General features: G+C 60.5%; 1 protein-coding gene across 4 annotated transcripts in view; it reads right to left on the bottom strand.

Moving 5' to 3' along the window:
- Positions 1-232: 232 nt before the first annotated feature.
- The window catches only part of SLC11A1 (solute carrier family 11 member 1), a 32,158-nt gene continuing 9,502 nt past the window's right edge, over positions 233-22,888 (bottom strand). Inside the window, exons 3-15 of one of the 4 annotated variants that reach the window (XM_050917076.1) lie at positions 15,488-15,610; positions 14,247-14,366; positions 12,545-12,651; positions 11,568-11,638; positions 9,729-9,796; positions 8,570-8,725; positions 7,788-7,946; positions 6,971-7,060; positions 6,432-6,551; positions 2,732-2,881; positions 2,523-2,596; positions 1,850-2,003; positions 233-1,239 (exon numbers count right to left, since the gene is read on the bottom strand). In XM_050917076.1, the coding sequence (XP_050773033.1) occupies positions 1,126-1,239; positions 1,850-2,003; positions 2,523-2,596; positions 2,732-2,881; positions 6,432-6,551; positions 6,971-7,060; positions 7,788-7,946; positions 8,570-8,725; positions 9,729-9,796; positions 11,568-11,638; positions 12,545-12,651; positions 14,247-14,366; positions 15,488-15,610 (1,506 nt within the window). In that variant the 3' untranslated portion in view covers positions 233-1,125. Of the gene's footprint in view, positions 1,240-1,849; positions 2,004-2,522; positions 2,597-2,731; positions 2,882-6,431; positions 6,552-6,970; positions 7,061-7,787; positions 7,947-8,569; positions 8,726-9,728; positions 9,797-11,567; positions 11,639-12,544; positions 12,652-14,246; positions 14,367-15,487; positions 15,611-22,888 lie in introns of those variants that run through there. The other 3 variants (XM_050917077.1, XM_050917078.1, XM_050917079.1) reach the window with 3 other exon arrangements.

Raw genomic sequence — 22,888 nt, 5'->3', positions numbered from 1 at the left:
GCATCCCAGGATGCCCTGGGACGTGCTTTGGGATAGGAGGTGATGGGCACACGGAAAATGTTCCTATTCTGGGCAATGACCTTTGGCCGCCACTGAAGGGTGACAATGGACTCTTGCAGGGAGGCTCAGCCCGAGGCCCAGGCTGGCTGGTGGGGCTGGCTCGGCTCCAAGGGTGGCTCATTTCTGCTCCTTCCGGGGCACCAGCCAATGACCAGACCCTCCTGTAGGGAACCTTGAAATCGAGTTTATTCACAGAGCGGCACTTTCCTGGGGAGGTGCCTGGCCAGCAGGGTCTGTAACTAACTCCTTCTCTGTGAGTCTCCTTCCGGGATGCTGCAGCTTTTACTCCAGTCACAGCTCCAGCCCATTCCCCCGACCCCAGCCAGCAAGGGCTCCTCACAGTGGGATCCGAGTTACCTCCACAATCAGTGTGAACTTAGGGTCATTATTTTACATGTAGGATCTGGACCCAGGAGTGGTGTCAGGGTTTTTGGCAGGGGTCCTTCCGCGCTCCCGGTCGGCGGCAATTCGGTGGCATGGGGGTCCTTCCGCGCTCCCGGTCTTCGGGGCACTTCAGCGGCGGGTCCCGGAGCGAGTGAAGGACCCGCCGCCAAATACCCGGAGCGCAGAAGGACCCCCCGCTGCCAAATTGCCGCCGAGGGCCGCAAAATGCCACCCCCCCAAATCCTGGTGCCCTAGGCGACCACCTTGGTCGCCTAAATGGAAGCGCCGGCCCTGTCTGCACCTTAAACAAGAGCTGCAGGTCGGGATTGAGGGGCACCAGCAGCACTCGGGGGGGACCAGGACTAGGCTAGCAGGGGGCTGTGGGTCAGGACTGAGGGGCACTGGCAGAGCTGGGGTGGCGGGGGTGTGTGTGATCACAGGTGCCCACGAAGGTGCTGATTGGTCAGTATCATCCCCCCACGCCCTGAGCTTGCTGAGAAGGGGAGATGCCCTGGGATGCTGCATGTCTGTCAGTCCGTGGGGGGAGTGGGGAGCCCAGTCCTGAACCCCGGCCCTGCCGGTGACTGCGTGGCAATGGCTTCGTTCCCTCCTGGGATGGTGACAGACCCAGAGGCAGCCTAGGCCTATGGCGCGAGTGGCCAGCGGGCAGGGCACGAGGTGTCATCGGGGCCCTGCCCAGCCTGGCGGGTCGGTGGAGGGGAGCCCATAGGAGAACTGGCTGTGGCGTCCGCAAGCCAGGAAGTTGGCTCCGTGTGCAATGCAGCAGGTCCAGATCTACAGGAGGCGAGAGGGAAACCAGCTGAGCTGCTGATTGGGACAGAGAGCTGAGTTGGGGGGGACGGAGCAGCCTGGGGTGTTGGAGCAGCGGGGGGAGATGACCTAGTGACCCTCACTCGCTCTCTACCCCAGAGTCCAGCCTGCGCAGTGAGATCAGAGCCCCTGACCTGAGCCACGCTCCAGAGCCTGGTACCAAGCCCACCACCGACTGGGGCCTGGGGCTGGATAACGTGGCAGGTGGTTCTGATTCGGCCCGGGCTATGGTCTGCCCATCTCTGCCCAGCCCCTGTCCCAGCTGTGCAGGCAGCAGGTGCCCCTGAAAAGCCAGTGGGTGCGAGCAGGGGCTGCCCAATCTGGCTCTGATCACTGGGGCTGCGCTGTGAGGGGTCCCCCCATTGTTCCCAATCTGACCAGTAGGGGGGTCCCCTTTGGAGTCAGGCGCTGGGCGGTCGCTGGGGGGGACATGAGGTGCACGGCTTGGCAGATAACTCCCCGGACCTGAGCCCCCCCAAAAAGTGCTCCCAATCCCCTGCCCCTAAGTTCTCCCTCCCAGCCCAGGGCCGATCCCCCCGCCCTGGAGCACAGGCTGCGCCCCCTGCTGCCCTACCAGGTAGGCGGTGAAGGCCACGTAGCCGGCCAGCACGAAGCCCAGGGGGATGTAGTAGGCAATGCTGCCCAGCGTAGGGATGTAGATCACCACGAAGTAGAGGTTAATGGCACAGATCAGCCCGGTGATGAGGATCATCAGCACCTTCCCGACACTGCGGAGACCAGAGCACCCGTGAGCCCGGCCTGGCCCCCTCCCGCCTGCTGCCTGGGTGGGGGTCCAGCGTCTCTGACTCTGCATGGGTTGGCCCCACTCCGCCCGGCCTCCTGGCCCGTGCAGGGGGGTGCACCAGTGCAGGAGGGTTTGACGCACGGCTGAGCCTGCCTGTGCAAGGCCGTGCACGAGGGCCATGCGCCAGGGCATAGCTCCCGTGCCCTGTGCTGCCAGCCCGGCTCTTGTGGGCCCAGGCCCAAGGGGGCCCGGCGAGCGCATGGCAAGCACGGCCTGCCCACCTGCGACCCTCTCCCCCAACCCAGCCACGCGATTGGCTGAAGGATGCCCTGCCCCCAGGTCCTGACAAACCCCAAACGCCTCCAATGTTCTGGGGTTCTGCTGCTTGTTAATTTCAGCGTTTGGGGGGATCTGGACGCCGGGTGCCCTGGGGAGGCTGCCTGCGCCCCCAGTCGTCGGCCCGGCGGAGAGGTGGGATCCCCAGGCCCGGGCCGATACTCACACGCCGTTGGTGAACTCCTGCATGAGCGGCCGCATGCTGGTGAAAGTGAGAACTGGGAGGACGGCGAAGGGGAGCTGCAAGGCAGAGGGGCAGAGTGAGAGGGGAGGGGACCCTGCTCCCAGGTATCTGCCCCAACCCCCACTACCACATCCAGGCCCCCCTCCCTTGCCCCGAGTCAGCTGTGCCCAAGGTCCAGGCCCGATTCTCACCAGGATGCTCTGCAGCACGTTGAGAAGGTCGTTCATCCCCGTCAGGTGGCTGACGTCCTTGAAGGCGGCGATGAAGACGGTGGGGAGGATGGCGAAGGAGCGGGTGAAGAGTACGCGGGCAAAGCGGGACCAGCGGAGCTGCAGGAACCCCTGGGGAGGGGCAAAGGGGGGATGCCCTGTCAATGAGTGAGAATGACGTCTCTTTGGAAAAGAGAAGACTGAGAGGGGACATGATAGCAGTTTTCAGGTATCTAAAAGGGTGTCATCAGGAGGAGGGAGAAAACTTGTTCACCTTAGCCTCCAATGATAGAACAAGAAGCAATGGGCTTAAACTGCAGCAAGGGAGATTTAGGTTGGACATTAGGAAAAACTTCCTAACTGTCAGGGTAGTTAAACACTGGAATAAATTGCCTAGGGAGCTTGTGGAATCACCATCTCTGGAGATATCTAAGAGTAGCTTAGATAAATGTCTATCCAGGATGGTCTAGACAGTATTTGGTCCTGTCATGAGTGCAGGGGACTGGACTCAACTTCACAAGGTCCCTTCCAGTCCTAGAATCCATGAATCTCTGAATGATGCTGGGGGCCTGATGCTGCAGGGTCACTGGCGGGGAGAGGCCCCTGGAGCTGGATCTGCCCCTTGCAATGGCTGGACTGGCAACGTCCAGAGATCGAAAACCAGGAGACTGGCCCCAAAACTCACGAGAGTTTTCAAAGCAATTCTACGGCATTTTTCTGGGCAGGGTCTTGATGTTTGGACTCCCCCAGCCCCTCCCCAGGGCGTGGGACAATCTCCTGCCTGCGCTGGAGACAGCGATTTTTGGCTCCGGCTGCAGGAGCTCTGACTCCCACCTCTGTCTGTCTCCTGCCCAGCCATTAATCCTGTCCCCCATCAGTTCTCGCCCCTCAATTCAGCCCCCCCTGTCAGCCCCACAGCCCCCATCACCACCACTGCCTCGGTTCAACCCCCCGCTACCCGATCGCCCCCACCACCCTCAGTTCACCCTCCCAGCACACTCCAGTGCTCAGAACCCACCAGCAATACAGCCCCCCTCAGGCACGATTAATTCCTGAGAGTCTGCAATGGGAGCGGAGGACATGCCCTGCCCTGCAGGATCGGGCCGTCCAGCCTGGAACATCCTGTGCTGAGTAGACACTCCCCTTTTGACCCCCCCAGCCCCAGGAGCTCAGCACAAAATAAAGACCTTCCTTTCCCAAAGGATCCTGCCCCATGGTGGGGAGGGACAGCGCTGCCACAAGGAGCAAAGCTGGGCTCCCCGCCCACCCCAGGGGTCACCCCGCCCAGGGAATGTGGGTTAAAGTGCCCGCTCGCCGGCCATGTCCACACTGGGTTAGCGAACACATGAGAGGACTCTTGTTTCAAAGTATCCCCTCATTGCCTGGGGATGGCACGGTCAACGTGAGCAAGGGTCTTGCTCGGGGACAGCAAGGCCTGGCCCTGCAAGGCGGGGAGGAAACATTAGGAAATGCAGAAGGAGCTGCAGGTTGGGATTATGAGGCACTGGCAGAGTTGGGGGCGGGGGGAGCCCAGGGGGCTGTGGATTGGGATTATGAGGCACTGGCAGAGTTAGGGGTGGGGGGAGCCCAGGGGGCTGTGGATTGGGATTATGAGGCACTGGCAGAGTTGGGGGCGGGGGGAGCCCAGGGGGCTGTGGATTGGGATTATGAGGCACTGGCAGAGTTAGGGGCGGAGGGAGCCCAGGGGGCTGTGGATTGGGATTATGAGGCACTGGCAGAGTTAGGGGCGGGGGGAGCCCAGAGGGCTGTGGATTGGGATTATGGGGCACTGGCAGAGTTAGGGGCTGGGGGAGCCCAGGGGGCTGTGGATTGGGATTATGAGGCACTGGCAGAGTTAGGGGCGGAGGGAGCCCAGGGGGCTGTGGATTGGGATTATGAGGCACTGGCAGAGTTAGGGGCGGAGGGAGCCCAGGGGGCTGTGGATTGGGATTATGAGGCACTGGCAGAGTTGGGGGGGGAGCCCAGGGGGCTGTGGATTGGGATTATGAGGCACTGGCAGAGTTGGGGGCGGGGGGAGCCCAGGGGGCTGTGGATTGGGATTATGAGGCACTGGCAGAGTTAGGGGCTGGCAGAGCCCAGGGGGCTGTGGATTGGGATTATGAGGCACTGGCAGAGTTGGGGGCGGAGGGAGCCCACGGGGCTGTGGATTGGGATTATGAGGCACTGGCAGAGTTAGGGGCTGGGGGAGCCCAGGGGGCTGTGGATTGGGATTATGAGGCACTGGCAGAGTTGGGGGGGGGAGCCCAGGGGGCTGTGTATTGGGATTATGAGGCACTGGCAGAGTTGGGGGCGGGGGGAGCCCACGGGGCTGTGGATTGGGATTATGAGGCACTGGCAGAGTTAGGGGCTGGGGGAGCCCAGGGCTGGACTAGCGGGGAGGGGCTGCGGGATTGAAGGGCACAGGCTGAGCTATACGTGAGGGGCCGTTATTCACATGGTTCCGTCCTCTCTGCGCTCTCCCTGGCTCTAACGCTTCGTCTCCTCCTTCCTCAGAGCGTCCGAGTCATTCACAAGTTTTAGGAAAAACAAACCGAACTTGGCTGTTTAATGTTTCCATTACTGGGGAAAGCGCGGGGCCAGGTCCCTGATGCCCCGACACCAACCCCCACTGGCCCAGTGCAGCGGATGTGCCAGCCGACGTGGTCTACAGAGCCAGGAAGGCTGGTTCTCGGAGCTGCCAGGACAGGGAGAAATAGCTGCGTGCGGGGCTGGACGTGCAAACCTTTGCTTGGGTTAGGGCTGTGCAGTGCCCCCAGCCAGCCCTAGATGTCACCACCACACTGGAGAGCTGGGCAGTACGTTAGTCAATAAATAACACGGTCTCGGCTAAATTAATCTCCCCTGGTGCAAAGATTGCAGCTTGGCGACAAGCTCCAGACCCAGAGATTGCTTGAGTGGCTGCTGAAATGCAGCTGCCTCTGGGGTGGAGCGCTGCAGCAGCGCGCAACAACTCAGCCCGACAGGTTTGAAGAGAGGAGGTGACGGGTTGATGTCTCGAAGTGAAGGCTCAATCAGTGGGCGTTTTGGGGAGGCGACCTGAGTTCTGCAGACTGGAATTTGCAGAAAACTCCTGGTAATTGCAAGCAATCAGGGTCCTCCTTTCATCCTGCCTTTGCGCCTTAGCATTCCTGCCAGCCTACAGACACTTACATCTGCTTGTCCTGGGGAAGGGGCTGAGGAGAAAACTCCCAATAACCCCCCTATGGTTTTTCCCCTACAGGGCCATACCAGGTAGCAAGCCGAGGAGTGTGGTATAAATGCCTAGGTTAGGGGGAGAGAGGCAGAGATATACCTATCTCCTAGAGCTGGAAGAGACCTTGCAGGTTATCAAGTCCAGCCCCCTGTCTTCACTAGCAGGACCAAGTACTGATTTTGCCCCAGTTCCCTAAGTGGCCCCCTCAAGGACTGAACTCACACCCCTGGGTTTAGCAGGCCAATGCTCAAACCACTGAGCTATCCCTCCTATGGTTGGAAGCAGCCTCTCTGCAGACTCAGGCAGGCAGCAGGGTCACAGCTGGAAGTTTCTCTTTGCAGGAATAAGGGCTGGAAACAGCATTACACAAACCGAAGCGTAAGTTGTGCAGAAGCCAATGGGCCTCTGGGGAAGCGCTGGTTCCGCCCCCCCGGCCGGTATCAACCCAGCCCAGCCCCCGTCTCTCACCTCCATGACAAACTGCCCTGCGTAGGTCCCGGTCATGGTGGAACTCTGCCCTGCTGCCAGAATCCCGATGGCCCAGATGTAGAGAGCAACAGAGCCGAAGTAACAGCCCAGAATGACGCCCTGAAGGGGGACAGAGCAGAGCCTGTGTTAGCAGGGCCCAAAGCGGGACCCCAAGCCCTCCCTTGTGGGGTGGGGCCAGGATCTGCTCCCGGCCTCTCCCACGACAGGCTGGCAGGTCGGGGCAGTGGGAGGCTGCTCAGCAGTAACCCCTCGGTCCAGCTCTCAGTGATGGGCAGGGTGGGGTACGAGGGGTGGGGGAAATAGAAGGGACCCTGATGGCTCCAGCAACGAGGATTATGGGCACCTGAAGGCTGAGGCCGGTGCAGGGGGCACTGACAGAAAAAGAGCCTATCCTGGGAGACCAGGAGGGGCAAACCCTCCCCCTCTCCCATGGGGCTAAGGCTTTTCCTGTGCCACTGAGCCCCACGCGTCCCAGCCCCCGCTCCCGAGGCAGGTGGGTGTCTGTGCCCCCGACTCACCCCTTGGTAGATGTCCACGGAGACCGTCTCGTTGTTCCTGGGGAAGATGGGGGCGTACTGGCTGACGCTGCTGTTGGCGCAAACATTGTACTGAAACACAGGGGTGCGGGGCCACCGGTCAGGAGCCTGCCTGGCAAATGACCTCGCAGGGGCGGGGGCAGGAGGGCACTGGCAGGGGGCAGGAGGGCACTGGCAAATGACCTCGCGGGGGTGGGGGCAGGAGCAGGCTGGCCCTACAGCGGGCTGAGCAATCAGCTGACCTTGCCTCCCGGCCCTTAATGCTGCCCGGGGCTGAGCGTGTGACGGGGGACCAGCCCCGCCTGCAAGAGCCCATCAGATCCCAGGGGCCGGTGGCCCCAATTGCTGCTGGGTGGGTGTGCTCCCTGCTGCCCTCTGGTGCCCCCCATGAGTCAGCTGTGTATCAGTTCCCCCTAGTGGTGGGAGGTGGGGGGAGATGCCCCATTGCCCCCTGGGGTACAGGCCTGGCGTTTTAGCGCGGAAGGTCGAGAGTTCTAGTCCCCAGGGGGGCTGGGGCTGGCCGTTGCTAGGGGCTCTGGTGGGGCAGTAAGATTTAAACTCAGTTGAAGATGATCACACAGCCTCTCGCACCCCCACTGGTGCCGGGGTTGGGAGGTGTGTATGGCTCAGGTGCTGCCCCCCGCTGGAGCTGCTGGGAAGGGCAGGCACGCCGACGGCTCATCAGAGAGGGTGCTGGGACGTGGGGCCGGGTGTGGGGGAGAAGGCCCGCCCCTGCCCCCCAGTGGTGGGGACTCAGCACGTCCTGGCCCGCCCCTGCCCCCCGGTGGCGGGGACTCACCACGTCCTGGTTGGTGCGGTGGTAGAAGGCCTGTCCGAAGACGGCCATGACGAAGAGGTTGATGAGGAAGGAGACGAAGAGGGCGATGCAGGACTCGATCAGGAAGTACTTGTTGGCTTCGCTCACCTCCTGCCTCTGGGAGCGCGTCACTTCGCGGGTCTGGGCGGGGCACACAGCAGGGGGCAGCGTCACGCAGCTGGCTAGGCCAGGGCAGGGGGCAGCCGGGCTCAGCAGCCTGGGACAGGGGTGCTGGCTCTCCGGGGAGCCCTGAGCCAGTGGCGGGGATGCCGTGCTCAGAAGGCTCATGGGGCTATCACGGGGCAGGGGTGGGGTACAGCCTGGGGCTTGATGCCCCACCCAGCTGGGCGGAGGAGCCAAGCATCTGTCTCCTGTTCCCAGGGTGCTGCCCTCGGTCCCAGCCCCGCTCCCACATGCAGAGTTTCCACCCCCTGGCTTCGCGCTCCGGTCGGTACCACGCCCACCCCAACTGGAGCAGGGGCTGGGAGTGCAACAGCGCCCCCGCTGGCAGGTCAAGGTATTGCACCCATGGCCTCCTAATGCGCTGATGGCCGACTCCGGATGCCTGCATCTGTAACTTCCATTCCGTGCATCTGCAGAAGTGGGTGTTTTACCCACGAAAGCTTATGCCCAAATAAATCTGTTAGTCTGTAAGGTGCCACCGGACTCCTTGTTGTTTTTGACTCTGTCATGCGCACACCGGGCCCCCGGTGGGTTACAGAAGTGCCCCCCAGGATGAAGGGGGAAGGCAGCTGAGCCCTCACCTTGACCAGAGAGGAGTGGAGGTAGATGTTGTGTGGCATGATGATTGCGCCCACGATGCCCACGGCCTGCAGCAGCTCCTCCCGCCCGCAGCCGCGGCAGTAGGGGAAGAATATGCCCTTCAGCACCTCCGTCTGGGCAGGCCGTACCACCACGTACTGGGGACAGGGGAGAGCGAGTGAGGAGGAGCCTGGCTCCGGCTCCACGGCCCACTCCGCCCTTGTCGGCGGTGCTAACGCCGGCCTGCCGGGCAAAGCGGCAGTGAGCGAGCCAGCCCCTGAACAGCTCCCATGGGGGCAGTCCCCCTCCCCAGCTCCATGACACAGGAGGCCCTGCCGGGCCGGACGAGGTCACTGCAGCTCCGTCACAGCGCACGGCCACAAGAATCCCCACCCCAATCCATGGGGGCAGAAAGACGCCCTAGCCAGGCTGCAGGACCGACACCCCGAAGCCCACGGGTGCTAACGATCGCAGGCAGCTGAAAGGCAGCACCTCCCAAGGAAAAGCATCTGCTGCCACTTTGTTCTCCCTGGAGGGGAGTCTGCCATTCAAATCCTGATCAGCCACCCCCCTGCGTAGCTTGTGAGGCAGACAAGGACCCCCGCCAAAGGAAGGGTTTTCAGCTGATGCACTCTTGTAAAAAGATCAAACTCCCACACTGTGGGGCTGGTAGCTGCTGTGCTTGGGAGCCGGCCTGTGGAGGTGGCACAAGGGCTGCCCAGGTGAGAGGAAAGACGCGCCCCCGAACGCCTCCCAGAGCAGCAGCGCCGCCCCTCCTAGCTCCAGCACTGAGATTTCCCTTTGGCCAGATGGGTCTGTAAGACCAGGTAAGGGCTGCACAAGTGGCCTCTCCGTAATGTGGGCAGCTTGGATCCCCACCTCTGCCGCTCGCTGAACACAAGGGCAAGGAACCTAACCAGGTTTCAGAGGGAGCCTGAGAGATCCGTGAACGGGATTAGCTGCTGGGGTTGTTTGTGATAGGAGGGGACTGGACTCTGGGCTCCTGTCGGACATTCCTGTTCTCCCTCAGTCACTGGGGACCTCTGTGGCTTCTCAGCCTGTGATTGCGGCCTGAGGTAGTGCTGTGGTGTGAACTCTGGGCCGTTCCTCCCCTGCTCACACACAAGGGTTGGCCAAGGCAGCCAGGAAATGGCTCTTTACCTCGTAGCCAAAGGTCACTGCCATGATTGTGATCAGGAGACCGAAAAAGGCTTCCAGCTTCCGGAGACCTGGAGGGGAAATGGAGACCAGGGGAGCTCCACGCTGCAGCCGTGCTCAGACAGGCAGCTCAAAGCCAGCCCCTGGGACTAGGCTTGGGGACAATCTCACAGACTCAGAGAGTCGAAGGGACCATCGCAATCATCTCATCTGACCTGCACCTCGCAGGCCACAGAACCTCGCCCACCCACCCTGGAACAGACCCCGAGCTCAGACTGAGTCACTGAGTCCTCAGAGATTGGCCCAAAGACTTCAAGTGACAGAGAATCCACCCTTGGCTCTATTTCAAACCAGCAAGTGACCCGGGCCCCATGCTGCAGGGGAAGGCGAATCCCCCCCCAGGGTCTCTGCCAATCTGACCCGAGGGGAAAATTCCTTCCCAGCCCCAAATCTGGCAATTGGTTAGACCCTGAGCATGTAGGCAAGACCCAGCAGCCAGACCCCTGGGAAAGAACTCTCTGTAGTGACTCATGGCTCTCCATCAAGTGTCCCATCCCCGGCTGTTGGGGAGATATTCCTGATAGCAGTCGAAGATTGGCTACATGCCATTGTCGGCAGTGTCACCACACCAGCCCCTCCGTACACTTATCACGCTCAGTCTTGAAGCCAGCTAGAGGTTTTCCCCCCACTGCTCTCCTTGGGAGGCTGCTCCAGAACTTGGAACAAACCTTCCTCCAATTTCAAGCCAAAGCTTGTTGATGGCCAGTTTATACCCATTTGTTGTTGTGTCCACACTGGTAATGAGCTTAAATAATTCCTCTCCGTCCCTGGTATTTATCCCTCTGATATATTTATAGAGAGCGATCATCTCTCCCCTCAGCCTTCGCTTGGTTCGGCTAAACAAGCCAAGCTCTTTGAGTTTCCCCTCAGAAAGCAGGTTTTCCATTCCTCCGATCACCCTAACAGCCCTGCTCTGCACCTGTTCCAGTCTGACTTCATCTTTCTTAAACACGGGAGCCCAGAACTGCACAGGATATTGTAGATAAGCCTCACCAGTGCCTTGTGTAATGGTACTAACACTTCCCTGTCTCCTGGAAATACCTTGCCTGATACATCCAGGATCGCATCAGCCTTTTCCACGGCCGCACCTCATTGGCAGCTCACAATCATCCTGTGATTGACCAATACACCCAGGTCTTTCTCTGTCACTTCCAAATGATCCTGGCAATACCTCCCGACTTTGTGTCATCTGCAGATTTTATTAGCGCAGTCCCACTTTTTGGGCCAAGGGCATTAATTAAAATCCGATTGGTCCCAAGACTGTCCTCTAGTAACCTCCCCCCCAGCCCGTCAGTCCCCCTTGTAGCATGATCCATCATAGCCTGTGTGATGCAGACCTGTGGTTCCCAACATGCGCCACACCATGCCAGACCCACCTTTCTCCCACCCCCTTGCTCCCTCCCTGCCGGCAGCCCCCACGGTGCAGATCTCACCGGGCAACCTGTGACTCCCTTCCATCCCGCCGGGAGGTTGCCACCCTCTGACTCGGGTCCTGGCTGGGTTGACACCAGGGAGGAGCCGAAGCCACAGGGAGCGCGGTGGGGAGCTAAGTATTTTGCTAGGTGTTGAGCTGATTTTTAGAAAGTCCCAGGAGAGGCCAGGGCTGGGCAGCAAAGAGCAGCAAGCCGGGCAGATTGGTAGCCAAGAGGCAGCTCTGCACTGGGAAAGAGAGCATGAAACTGACTAGAAACAGAGCGTGAAACCGACCAGCCTGGGGAAAGCCTCCTGGTTCTGCAGCTTCCTAACCTAACACCTCCCCGGCCTGCGGTACCAAGAACTGACCGTATTTATCCAGGAAGAGGAAGAAGAGGGTGTCGATGATGGTGATGAGGACTCCGCCCCACAGGGGGATGCTGCGGGGGGAAATCACAGGGGTTACTGCTATGACGAAGCCGGGGGAAGCTCATTCCTGTGCTGGACAAGCAGCCTGGTAGCTAGAAAAAGGCGAGGGGAGGGGTCGTCTCTGCTTGTGAAAGGCTCAGCTGAGCTTTCGCTTGCTGAGTGACTCTGTCTCCGGCGCACAAGCCTCCAGGGAACACGACGCGCTGGGGTGATGCCAAGCCCTGAAGCTCTGGCTCGAAGAGGAGGCTGCAGAGGGACACTGGATTAGTAGAGCCTCAGGCCAGAAGAGGCCGTTGTGACCACCTCGTCTGATCTCCTGTAGCCCACAGGACTTTCCTGAATTCACTCCTGTTGGAGCTAGAGTGGAACTTTAGAAGCACATCCCATCCTGCTTCAAACAGGGCCAGCGATGGAGCCCAGCGGGGTTGGGACTTTGGTAACAGGGCTACACAGCTTTGGAAGGGTCTGGCTTGAATGCAGCCTGGTTTGACAGTGACTAAAATCTGTCTCTGGGTCCCGCTTCTAAACCCACAGGAAGTCTCAGGAGAAGGCCCAGGACTGCCAGAGCCTAGATCTGGTGTCTCCGAGTGCAGGCACGGAGCTGAGGGAAGCAGGCTCTGAGATCTCTAGCTAATCCTGCCTCTCTTAAAACCAGCTGCTCCTGCATTTGGTCCCTGGGGTTAGGAATCGGCGGTGCTAACGTGAGGATCCAGCACGCTAGAGGGATCGCGTAACCTGCTGGCTTGGTTTGTACCTGGGATGTCACCCAGACAGGATAAGGGACTCACTACAGCTGCAAGCTCGGGGAGCGCTCTGTTAGTTCAGGTGGCAGCTGGGGGCTAAAGGTCCCTGGGGTTCTGGGCCCGGCTCCCCTAGCGCACAGGAGTCATTGTGGCTGCAGCATGAGGGCTCGTTACCGTCCAGCCGAGAGGAGGCTGAAAGCGATGGCCGTCCCGATCACCTCCTGCATGTCGGAGCCAATGATGGCGATCTCGATCATGACCCAGAGCAGCACGCGCGGTACCTGCAGCAAACAGGGCCAGTCAGGAGCCCCGGCTGGCGGCCGCACATTGCCAGGGGCCTCAGAGCACTTTGTCAAACCTCACAACACCCATGTGATCCATGGTACAGACCGGGAAACTGAGGCACAGAGACATGCCCAGAGCTGGGAATAGACCCCAGGAGTCCTGACTCCCAGTTCTAACAAGACAGTGTCCCGTCCGAGCGGACAATAGACCCAGAGTTCCCCAGTCCCAGTCTCCCCTACTAGACCCCTGCCCAGAGCTGTGAACAGAACCCAGGAGTCCTGGTTGCAAGTTTGCTGCTCTAACCCCAAGCCCCCAGTTCTCCTTGCAGCTGCCTGCTCCTTTGCTACAAGTAGGGAGAGTAGGCGGGGTGGGTCAGGGCTGATTTTCTGGGGGGTTGGGGATCATTAAAGAGTCATCGGTGCAACCTCATGATAAACCCCCCCTCCTCTGGGATATAATATACAGTTGGACTCCTCACCCCTGACTGCAGAGAGCTCTGATGGGGGCTTGTCTGCTCCTGCTGGTCATCTGAGCTACCCGGGAGCATAGCGAGGTAACCAAATACTCCACTGGATGCTAACCCCACACTCAGGAAGAACCTGGCGCCGTCTCGCTCTGCGTCTCAGCGCCCCCGAGCCGTTTGCCCACGGTTAATTAGGATTATCTCTAGCTACATGTCTTACGGGCTCAGTGTGACCTCAAAGTATGTATAATTCTCCAGGGAGTGATCCCTGCGTTCACTGAATGGGCTGGGCTAGCAGGGGGCTGCGGGTCGGGCCTGAGGGGCATCGCAGAGCTGTGTTTGGGGAGAGGAGAACTGGGCTAGCAGGGGGCTGCGGGTCAGGAGTGAGGGGCATCGGAGAGCTGTGTTTGGGGGGAGCAGAACTGGGCTAGCAGGGGGCAGGTCGGGAGTGAGGGGCATCGCAGAGCTGTGTTTGGGGGGAGCAGAACTGGGCTAGCAGGGGGCTGCAGGTCGGGAGTGAGGGGCATCGCAGAGCTCTGTTTGGGGGGAGCAGAACTGGGCTAGCAGGGGGCTGCGGGTCAGGAGTGAGGGGTGTCACAGAGCTGTGTTTGGGGGGAGAAGAACTATGCTAGCAGGGGGCTGAGATAGCAGGGGGCTGCGAGTCGAGAGTGAGGGACACCGGCGGAGCTGTGTTTGGGGGGAGGAGAACTGGGCTAGCAGGGCTGCGGGTCGGGAGTGAGGGGCATCACCAGAGCCCACACTGTGTGTGTGCATTTGTAAAGCACCATCCTGCACTGTAGCTGGTTCTGTCCAGCACTGCCAGCCCCCCTGCCCCCCTTTCCCCCCACACAGTTTCCTATGACCCCAAATCCAGCTGAGGGTTCAAAACCCCAAGCTGGCATTTGATGCTGCAAAGCAGGGCACGAGCCTGAGCTGTGGGGCAGGTGACCGAGGCCATAGGAATCCAGACAAACGGCTGTGGAGCTCCTGTCTCGCAGCCAACGGGAGCAGCCGAGGGGCTCCACCTGCCGCCCAGCCCCTGCTTGCTGCTCTCCGGACCCCAGATCCGCCCCCAGGTGAGGCTCCCAGCTGCAAGCCGTGGTGCCCGCCCGGCGGCTTGCCACTCACCTTTGGGTAGTACTGGTAGCAGACCTCGCCCAGGTCCAGCCCCGTGACGACGCCCAGCCTGATCGCCAGCCGCTGGCACAGCAGCCCCAGGATGGTGGCCCAGAGCAGCACCCACAGCAGCTAGGGCAGTAAGGGACAGGCTGTTGGGGGGCAGACTGGGCACGACAGAGCCTCTCAGCAGGGGCTGCGGGAGTCAGCCTGGCCCAGCCCCCGGAGCTAGTAGGGGACAGAAGCTACAGGCCCAGCAAAGCGCCAGCTAATTCACCTAAACACACCAGCCCTGGGAGTCCAGGGTAAAATTCCCATTGACTTCACTGGGGTGGGCCCACAGCCTGCAGGCTGAATGATCTGGGTCGGCGAGGGATAGGCTAGCGCAGGGGGTCTCAGCCAGGGGCCCGGGGCCACCTAGGGGCCTCGAACAGGTTTCCAGGGGGCCGCCAAGCAGGGCCGGCATTAGACTCGGCTAGGGGCCCAGGGCAGGGGACTGAAGCCGAAGCCTGAGCAATGGAGCTTGGTGGGGACCCCTGTAGTGCGGGGCCCCAGGCGAGTGCCCTGCTTGCTGCCCCCGAATGCCGGGCCTGGCGTGCATATGCAGAAAACCAATTCTTGGGGCCCGGGTGGGCTGGGGGGCTTTTCTAGCATGTTGGCCTCAGAAAGAAAAAGGTTGAACCCCCCCTGGCCAAGCGGCCTGGGAAGGTCCCCTCCATACCCCAGACAGGACTTTGAACCAACCACCGTAGAGCCAGACCCCAAGGAATCCACACCAGAGCCAGCGGGGGTGGGGGGGCTGGGGCCTCAGCTGGGTGGGGCGGCTGGGTGTGCTGCATACACCTGCTAGCTTGTTACCTGAATGATTGGGGCTTGCTGGGGGGTTATTACGGTACAGCCTGAAAACCCCAGACCTGGGCTCATGGCCCCGTAGTGCCAGGTGCGGTACAGACCTGTCCCAAAGCGCTGACAGCCCAAATGATGGCGGGATGGATGGGTGGGTAGACGGACGGATGAACCTAAGTGTTATTCATCCTCAGCGTGGGCGAGAAGGACCCAGCTGGTAGCAATGGGGTGAGGTGGCCAAAGGGACCATTCTGACTGGCTGGGGAATCTGCTCCGGGGCGGGCTCAGGACAGCTGCTCCTTGAGTGGCATGTATCCCACCCTGTGCTGCCGCAGCTCATGCCGGCTCCGGTGGGCACAGCTGGCGCTGGCGAACGCGCCCTCATCCCCACCGGGCCCCCTGCTCACCTTGAACCCAGCGACGGCACCGCACTGCAGGTCCGACTCGATGTTCCCGGGGTCCAGGAAGGCAATGCTCATGAGGAACCCGGGGCCGGTGAAAGCCCACAGCTTCCGGAAACTGAAGCCGGGCTGTGAAGGGAGAGTTGCATCGGTGGTTAGGGCAGAAGGGAAGCAGCCATCATGAGCCCCCTGTCCTGGACTCCCGGCTGCTCAGCGTAGGGGACGTGCGGCTCCGAAGCAGCCAGCGGGATCAATCCCTCTAGGTGGCAGGGGTGGAATGAGCTGGCACGTGCCACGCTGGGCGCCGGGCGCTTTAACAGAGCCGAGCAGCAAAGCGCATACGCCCAGATCTCCAAAGTGCTCAGTGCAGAGAGCAGACCAGGCTGGGGTGGCACGGCTGGGGAGGGGCAGGCGTGGAATTATGGGGTACGCAGGCATGTTGAGTGACACCTGAGGGCAGCATCCTGCCACCTCCCCTGTCCCACAACCCTCCCCCGGGGTGCCAGCAGCTGATTAAAGGAAACTGGCTATAATGGCAGAGGCTAGAGACGGCAGCACCACACCTGGGGCTTTGGCCATGGGAATCAGTCCCAGAGTGGTCCCTCTACAGCCCGCGGCTGGAGCTGGCCTGTCGCATGCCCGGTATCAGACAGGATCTATTCCCAGTGCACCATCACATGCCCATCTGCGTAGCCACTCCTCTAACTCGGCTGGCAGAACCTTCTGCTCTCAGGGCCAGCAATCGGGGGTTCCATTCCCCACTGCTGCTCAGTGGGGTCCGTGGGGATGTCTGTGGTACAGGAGCCTGGCAGCCATAGCATAGACCAGGGGGTCCCCAATGCAGTGCACACAGCTGCCATGGCGCCCGCAGGGGCATCTAAATGCGCCCACATCCTTGCCGGCGGTCGAGCATCTGCCGAATTTCTGTGGCATTTCGGCAGTGCCGCCTCTCAATGATGCTGCTTGCCGCCGACAAGCGACGTCATCGAGAGGCATCGCCGCAGAAATTCGGTGGCATTTTGGCGGATGCTCGACCGCCGCCACGGTCCTTCGTCTGGCACATGCCAGACGAAAAGGTTGGGGACCGCTGGCATAGACCCTTCCTACGGTGCCAGAGGCAGCTTCATTTGGTGCTGTAGCAAATCCTCCCCCTCCAGAAGCAGCTGTGATGCAGTAGGGACTGTCTGTGTGGGGAGTGGGAGAGCAGGGGAGGACTTTAGGAGATGGACGATGCCAGAGCCTGTAACCTGAGCTAGGTAAGGGAGGGGAAAGGTCAACACCTTTGCCCGGGAAGGGGACAAAGGAAGGGAGTGGCAGGAGGGAAGCAGTTTGAGTTTGGGCTTGGGGCTGTGTGGGTGGAATTCAGGGTATCCTAGCTAGGATCCAAGCACCCTGAAAGCCCAGAAGGACTCGGTGGAGGGGTCCTGACTGTGCCTGCAAGCTCTGCTGTAACCTGTGTTCCTGTTGTCCAATAAACCTTCTGTTTTACTGGCTGGCTGAGAGTCACTGTGGGTCCCAGGAAGAGGGGTGCAGGGCCGGACTCCCCCACACTCCGTGACAACTGGTGGTAGCGGTGGGAGATACTGCACCCCGTGGATGGCGCTTCCTGCAGTAAGTGACTGGGGAGCAGTAAAACGAAGGGGTGGTTAACCCCTGGGAGTGTGTGCCCAGTGAGAAGGACTTTGCAGTAACAGGGTCCCCCGGGGGATTGCAGCGAGCGGTCCCAGGGGCGGAGGAGTCTGCAGCTCGACCCTGGCAGAGAGGTGGTGACCTCACGAAGGGCTGGTGCACTAGGGGTCCCCCTGGAAACCGTGGGGAGCGGTGAGCACCCCGGCCTGTGAGTGGCCAGCAGGAAGATGTATGCCAAGCGGCGCAAGTGTGACCTGGTGGAGCTGTGCAAGCAGAGGGGGCTGCACCCAGGGAGACGCACCAAGGACCAGCTGATTGCCCAGCTGGAGCAGGGAGACCGCATGAATGAACGGAGCCCTGTCGCTGAGGGAAGCAGCCGAGCAGATGCAGCGCAGGCACCAGTGTCTGTCCCCGCTGGGAGTGGTCAGCCGGCGGACGAGGGCTTCCCGAGACCCCCCCTTCCTAGGCGTAGAGGAAGGGCGGGGAGGAGCCCAGTGTATACCGAGGGCACCGTGACACCCCCGGCCAGCAGGGGATCCGCCCGGCGAAGCCCACCCCCCAGCAGGGGATCCTCCCGGCAACGCTCGGCATCCGTGGAGCGGATGCGGCTGGAATATGAAAGGGAGCTGAGACGGGAGGAGCTCGAGTTAAAGAGGCGAGAGCTGGAGGAGAAGGCGAAACAGCGTGAACATGAGGAGAACCAGCGCCAGCGTGAGCAGGAGGAGAAGGAGAACCAGCGTAAACATGAGCGGGAGGAGAAGGAGAAACAGCGTAAACATGAGCTGGACCTGGCCCAGCTGAGGAGCAGTGAGGCCCTGCCTGCGGTGAGTGAGGGGGGACCCAAGCCTACAAAGAGCTTTGATAAGCACTTGCTGCCCCGGCGTAAGGAGGGGGAGGACATAGATACCTTCCTGACGGCCTTTGAGAATGCCTGCGAGCTGCACAGGGTTGACCCTGCAGACAGGATCGCAGTTCTCACCCCCTTACTGGACTCCACAGCCGTGGAGGTGTACAGCCGACTGAAAGGGGCGGAGGCAGGGGACTACGAACTGTTCAAACAGGCCCTGCTCCGCGAGTTTGGGCTGACTCCTGAGATGTACCGGAAAAAGTTCCGGAGCCAGCGTAAAACCCGTGAGGTCACATACCTACAACTGGTCAACCGGGCGCAGGGGTATGCCCGCAAGTGGACAGCTGGGGCCCAAACTAAAGAGGACCTGCTTGACCTATTCATACTGGAGCACCTGTACGAGCAGTGCCCGTCCGACCTGAGGCTGTGGTTGATGGACCAGAAGCCGGAGAACCCGCAGCACGCAGGCCAGCTGGCCGACCAATTTGTGGACAGTCGGGCAGGGGATGGCAGGGAGGAGTCTCGAAGGAGCAGGCCTGCCTCAACGCAGAGAGAGAGTCAACATGGGACCTTCCAAAGGGGGCCTATGGAGAACCCCCCCAAAAGGGGAACATCCAGCGGCAGGTCCCTCCGACCCACTCAAGGGGACCCACAAGATATGGGCTGCTATCGCTGTGGCCAACGAGGTCACATACGGGCCCAGTGCCCCAAGCTCAGGGACAGACCAAGCAGACCCAACCCGCAGAGGGTGGACTGGGTAAAAACCCAATCGGAGGAGGGGCTACATTCCCAGGAAAGGGGGGTTGGCAACATACCACCTATGGATGCTCCCGGTTCCGGGTTTTTGGTTTACCGGGTGGGCGCGGGGCTGCCCCTCCGGAAAGAGTGCATTGTTTCCCTGGAAGTGGATGGGAGGAAGGTCACTGGGTACTGGGACACGGGCGCAGAGGTGACGCTGGCCCGGCCCGAGGTGGTGGCCTCAGATCGGATGGTGCCTGACACCTACCTGACCCTGATGGGCGTGGGCGGGACCCCATTCAAGGTACCCGTGGCAAGGGTACACCTGAAATGGGGGGCCAAGGAGGGCCCCAAGGATGTGGGGGTACACCAATATTTGCCCACTGACGTGTTAATGGGAGGGGACCTTGAGGACTGGCCTACTAACACCCAGAGTGCCCTGGTCGTGACTCGTAGTCAGAGTCGGCAAATGGCACTGCACCCCGAAAACGGGGAAGGTACTCGACCTGAGGTGCAGGACCCTAACTCAGGGAGCGGGGAACGCCCAGGGGCACGGTACAGAGAGGCTGCGGCCTCAGACCCAGCCAGCAAGAGAGAGACGGTCCCCATTCCTGTCCCAGCTGCTGAGTTCCAGGCCGAGTTGCAGAAAGATCCCTCCTTGCGGAAGCACCGGGACCGGGCTGACCTTAGTGCGGTACAGACCATGAGGAGAGGTTGCAAGGAGAGGTTCCTGTGGGAGAAGGGGTTCCTGTACCGAGAATGGGCTCCCCCAGGGGAAGTAGAGTCATGGGGGATCAGGAGGCAGCTGGTGGTTCCCCAGAAGTTTCGTCACAAGCTGTTGTACCTGGCCCATGACATCCCTCTCGCAGGGCACCAGGGAATCCGGCGCACCAGGCAGAGGCTGCTACAGAACTTTTACTGGCCTGGGGTCTTTACCCATGTCCGACAGTACTGCCAATCCTGTGACCCCTGCCAGAGGGTGGGGAAGGCCCGGGACAAGGGGAAAGCAGCTTTGAGGCCTTTACCCATCATAGAAGAACCTTTCCAGAAGGTGGCCATGGACATAGTGGGACCTCTCAGCAAGACGACCCGGTCAGGGAAGAAATACATCCTGGTGGTGGTGGATTTTGCCACTCGCTACCCCGAGGCAGTGGCCTTGTCCTCTATCGAAGCAGACACAGTGGCAGATGCGCTGCTGACAATTTTCAGCCGGGTGGGGTTCCCCAAGGAGGTCTTAACGGACCAGGGGTCCAACTTCATGTCGGCCCTGCTCCGGTCCTTATGGCAGAAATGTGGGGTCCAGCACAACTGGGCCTCAGCGTATCACCCCCAGTCCAACGGGCTGGTAGAAAGGTTCAACGGGACGCTGAAGATGATGCTAAAAACATTTATGAACCAGCATCCGCAAGATTGGGACAAGTACTTACCTCACCTGCTGTTTGCGTACAGGGAGGTACCCCAGGAATCTACTGGGTTTTCACCTTTCGAACTGTTGTATGGAAGGCGGGTGAGGGGGCCCCTAGACCTGATGAGGGACGAATGGGAGGGGAAGGCCTCTCCCGAGGGAGAGTCAGTGGTGGAGTATGTCCTGACCTTCCGGGAAAGACTGGCCGAGCTCATGGGCCTGGCCAGGGAGAATCTGGCCCGAGCCCAGAGGAGGCAGAAGGTCTGGTATGACCGCACAGCACGAGCCCGTGCCTTCGCCACCGGGGATCAGGTGATGGTTCTCATCCCCGTGAGGAGAAACAAACTCCAGGCCGCCTGGGAAGGGCCCTTCAAGGTTATCAAGCAACTGAATGAGGTAAACTATGTGGTGGAGCTGTCAAACCGGGCACATCACCGTCGGGTGTACCATGTGAACATGATGAAACCATACTATGACAGGGGGAATGTGGTGTTGGCCGTGTGTGGACATTGGGAGGGGCAGGGAGATGACCCCTTAGTGGATCTATTCCCTGAGACAAAAACTGGTTCCCCCCTGGAGGCGATTCCCCTCTCTGATCAGCTGACCCCGGGCCAGCACGCTGAGATCAGAGGGGTGCTGCATCTGTACAGACAGCTGTTTTCCAACCAGCCTGGACGCACTAATTTGACTGTCCACCGGGTGGAGACGGGGTCACACCCCCCTATAAGATGCTCCCCTTTTCGGGTCACTGGTAAAACTGCCCAGGATCTTGAAAGAGAGGTCAGGGACATGCTGGCTTTGGGGGTGATCCAGCCGTCTTCCAGCCCTTGGGCCTCGCCAGTAGTGCTGGTTCCCAAGAAGGATGGGTCAATCCGGTTCTGTGTGGACTATCGAAAGCTCAATGCCATCACCGTATCTGATGCCTACCCTATGCCCAGGCCTGACGAGCTCCTAGACAAGCTGGGAGGTGCACGGTACCTCACCACTATGGATCTTACCAAAGGCTACTGGCAAGTGCCGCTGGACGCAGATGCCAGGCTGAAATCGGCCTTTATCACCCCTCTGGGGCTCTATGAGTTTTTGACCCTGCCCTTCGGCCTCAAGGGAGCGCCGGCCACCTTCCAGCGCCTGGTGGATCAGCTACTGAGGGGGATGGAGAGTTTTGCCGTGGCGTATATTGATGACATCTGCGTCTTCAGCCAGACCTGGGAGGACCACGTGTCCCAGGTTAAACAAGTCCTGGACCGACTCCGAAAGGCTGGGTTAACAGTAAAGGCTGAGAAGTGCAAGGTGGGGATTGCTGAAGTATCTTACCTGGGCCATCGGGTGGGGAGCGGCTGCCTGAAGCCGGAACCAGCCAAGGTGGAGGTGATCAGAGACTGGCCTGCTCCCCAAACCAAAAAGCAGGTCCAGGCCTTTATTGGGATGGCGGGGTACTATCGAAGGTTCGTGCCCCACTTCAGTGCCATAGCCGGCCCCATCACTGAACTGTGCAAAAAGGGGAAGCCAGACAAGGTGATCTGGACTGAGCAGTGCCAGGAGGCTTTCCGGGCGCTGAAGGAGGCTCTGGTTAGCGACCCAGTTCTGGCAAACCCAGATTTTGACAAACCCTTTATGGTGTTCACCGATGCCTCAGACACGGGACTGGGGGCGGTGTTAATGCAGGAGGATGAAAAGGGGGAGAGACACCCCATCGTGTACCTGAGTAAGAAGCTGCTACCCCGGGAACAAAGCTACGCGGCCATCGAGAAGGAATGCCTGGCCATGGTGTGGGCCCTTAAGAAGCTAGAGCCATATCTCTTTGGGCGACACTTCACCGTGTACACCGACCACTCTCCCCTGACCTGGCTGCACCAGATGAAAGGAGCCAACGCCAAGCTCCTGAGGTGGAGCCTGCTCCTGCAGGACTATGACATGGACGTGGTCCATGTGAAGGGAAGTGCCAACCTGACAGCGGATGCGTTGTCCCGGAGAGGGGACCCTGAACTTCCCCAGGTCACTGGGCAGAGTGACCCCGCTCAGTTCAGTCTCGAAGGGGGGAGAGATGTGATGCAGTAGGGACTGTCTGTGTGGGGAGTGGGAGAGCAGGGGAGGACTTTAGGAGATGGACGATGCCAGAGCCTGTAACCTGAGCTAGGTAAGGGAGGGGAAAGGTCAACACCTTTGCCCGGGAAGGGGACAAAGGAAGGGAGTGGCAGGAGGGAAGCAGTTTGAGTTTGGGCTTGGGGCTGTGTGGGTGGAATTCAGGGTATCCTAGCTAGGATCCAAGCACCCTGAAAGCCCAGAAGGACTCGGTGGAGGGGTCCTGACTGTGCCTGCAAGCTCTGCTGTAACCTGTGTTCCTGTTGTCCAATAAACCTTCTGTTTTACTGGCTGGCTGAGAGTCACTGTGGGTCCCAGGAAGAGGGGTGCAGGGCCGGACTCCCCCACACTCCGTGACAGCAGCAACTCGGCTGACGGACAAATTCTTCCATTGCCTGAGCTGGGCCCACAAGGGGATTTAGGTCAAGCTAACTATGTCCCACAGGCCTGTGCGTGGCTCCCACGTGTCCCATCCACCCCTGCTTGCTGTTTCCTGACCCATGAGTTCCTTCCACCCCTTCTAGTGCAGGAAGGGCCCCCCCTGCCCCCGTATCCCAGTTCCTCTTTCCTAACCCTGGCAGCGCTGGCCTTGGCTGAGGGCAGCATCTCTCTGGTCTCGTGCTCTCACTTTCTCTGATTCACACAGTGTGCAGTCCGGAGGATCTCCAGCCCCGACCAGAGGGTGGGGATTGGACCAGCCTGGCCC

This window comes from Gopherus flavomarginatus, chromosome 10 (genome assembly GCF_025201925.1).
Source record: "Gopherus flavomarginatus isolate rGopFla2 chromosome 10, rGopFla2.mat.asm, whole genome shotgun sequence".
In the NCBI taxonomy this organism is placed as follows: Eukaryota; Metazoa; Chordata; order Testudines; family Testudinidae; genus Gopherus; species Gopherus flavomarginatus.
Note: the sequence above shows the minus strand (reverse complement) of the source record. Positions and strands in the feature narration are given on the sequence as shown.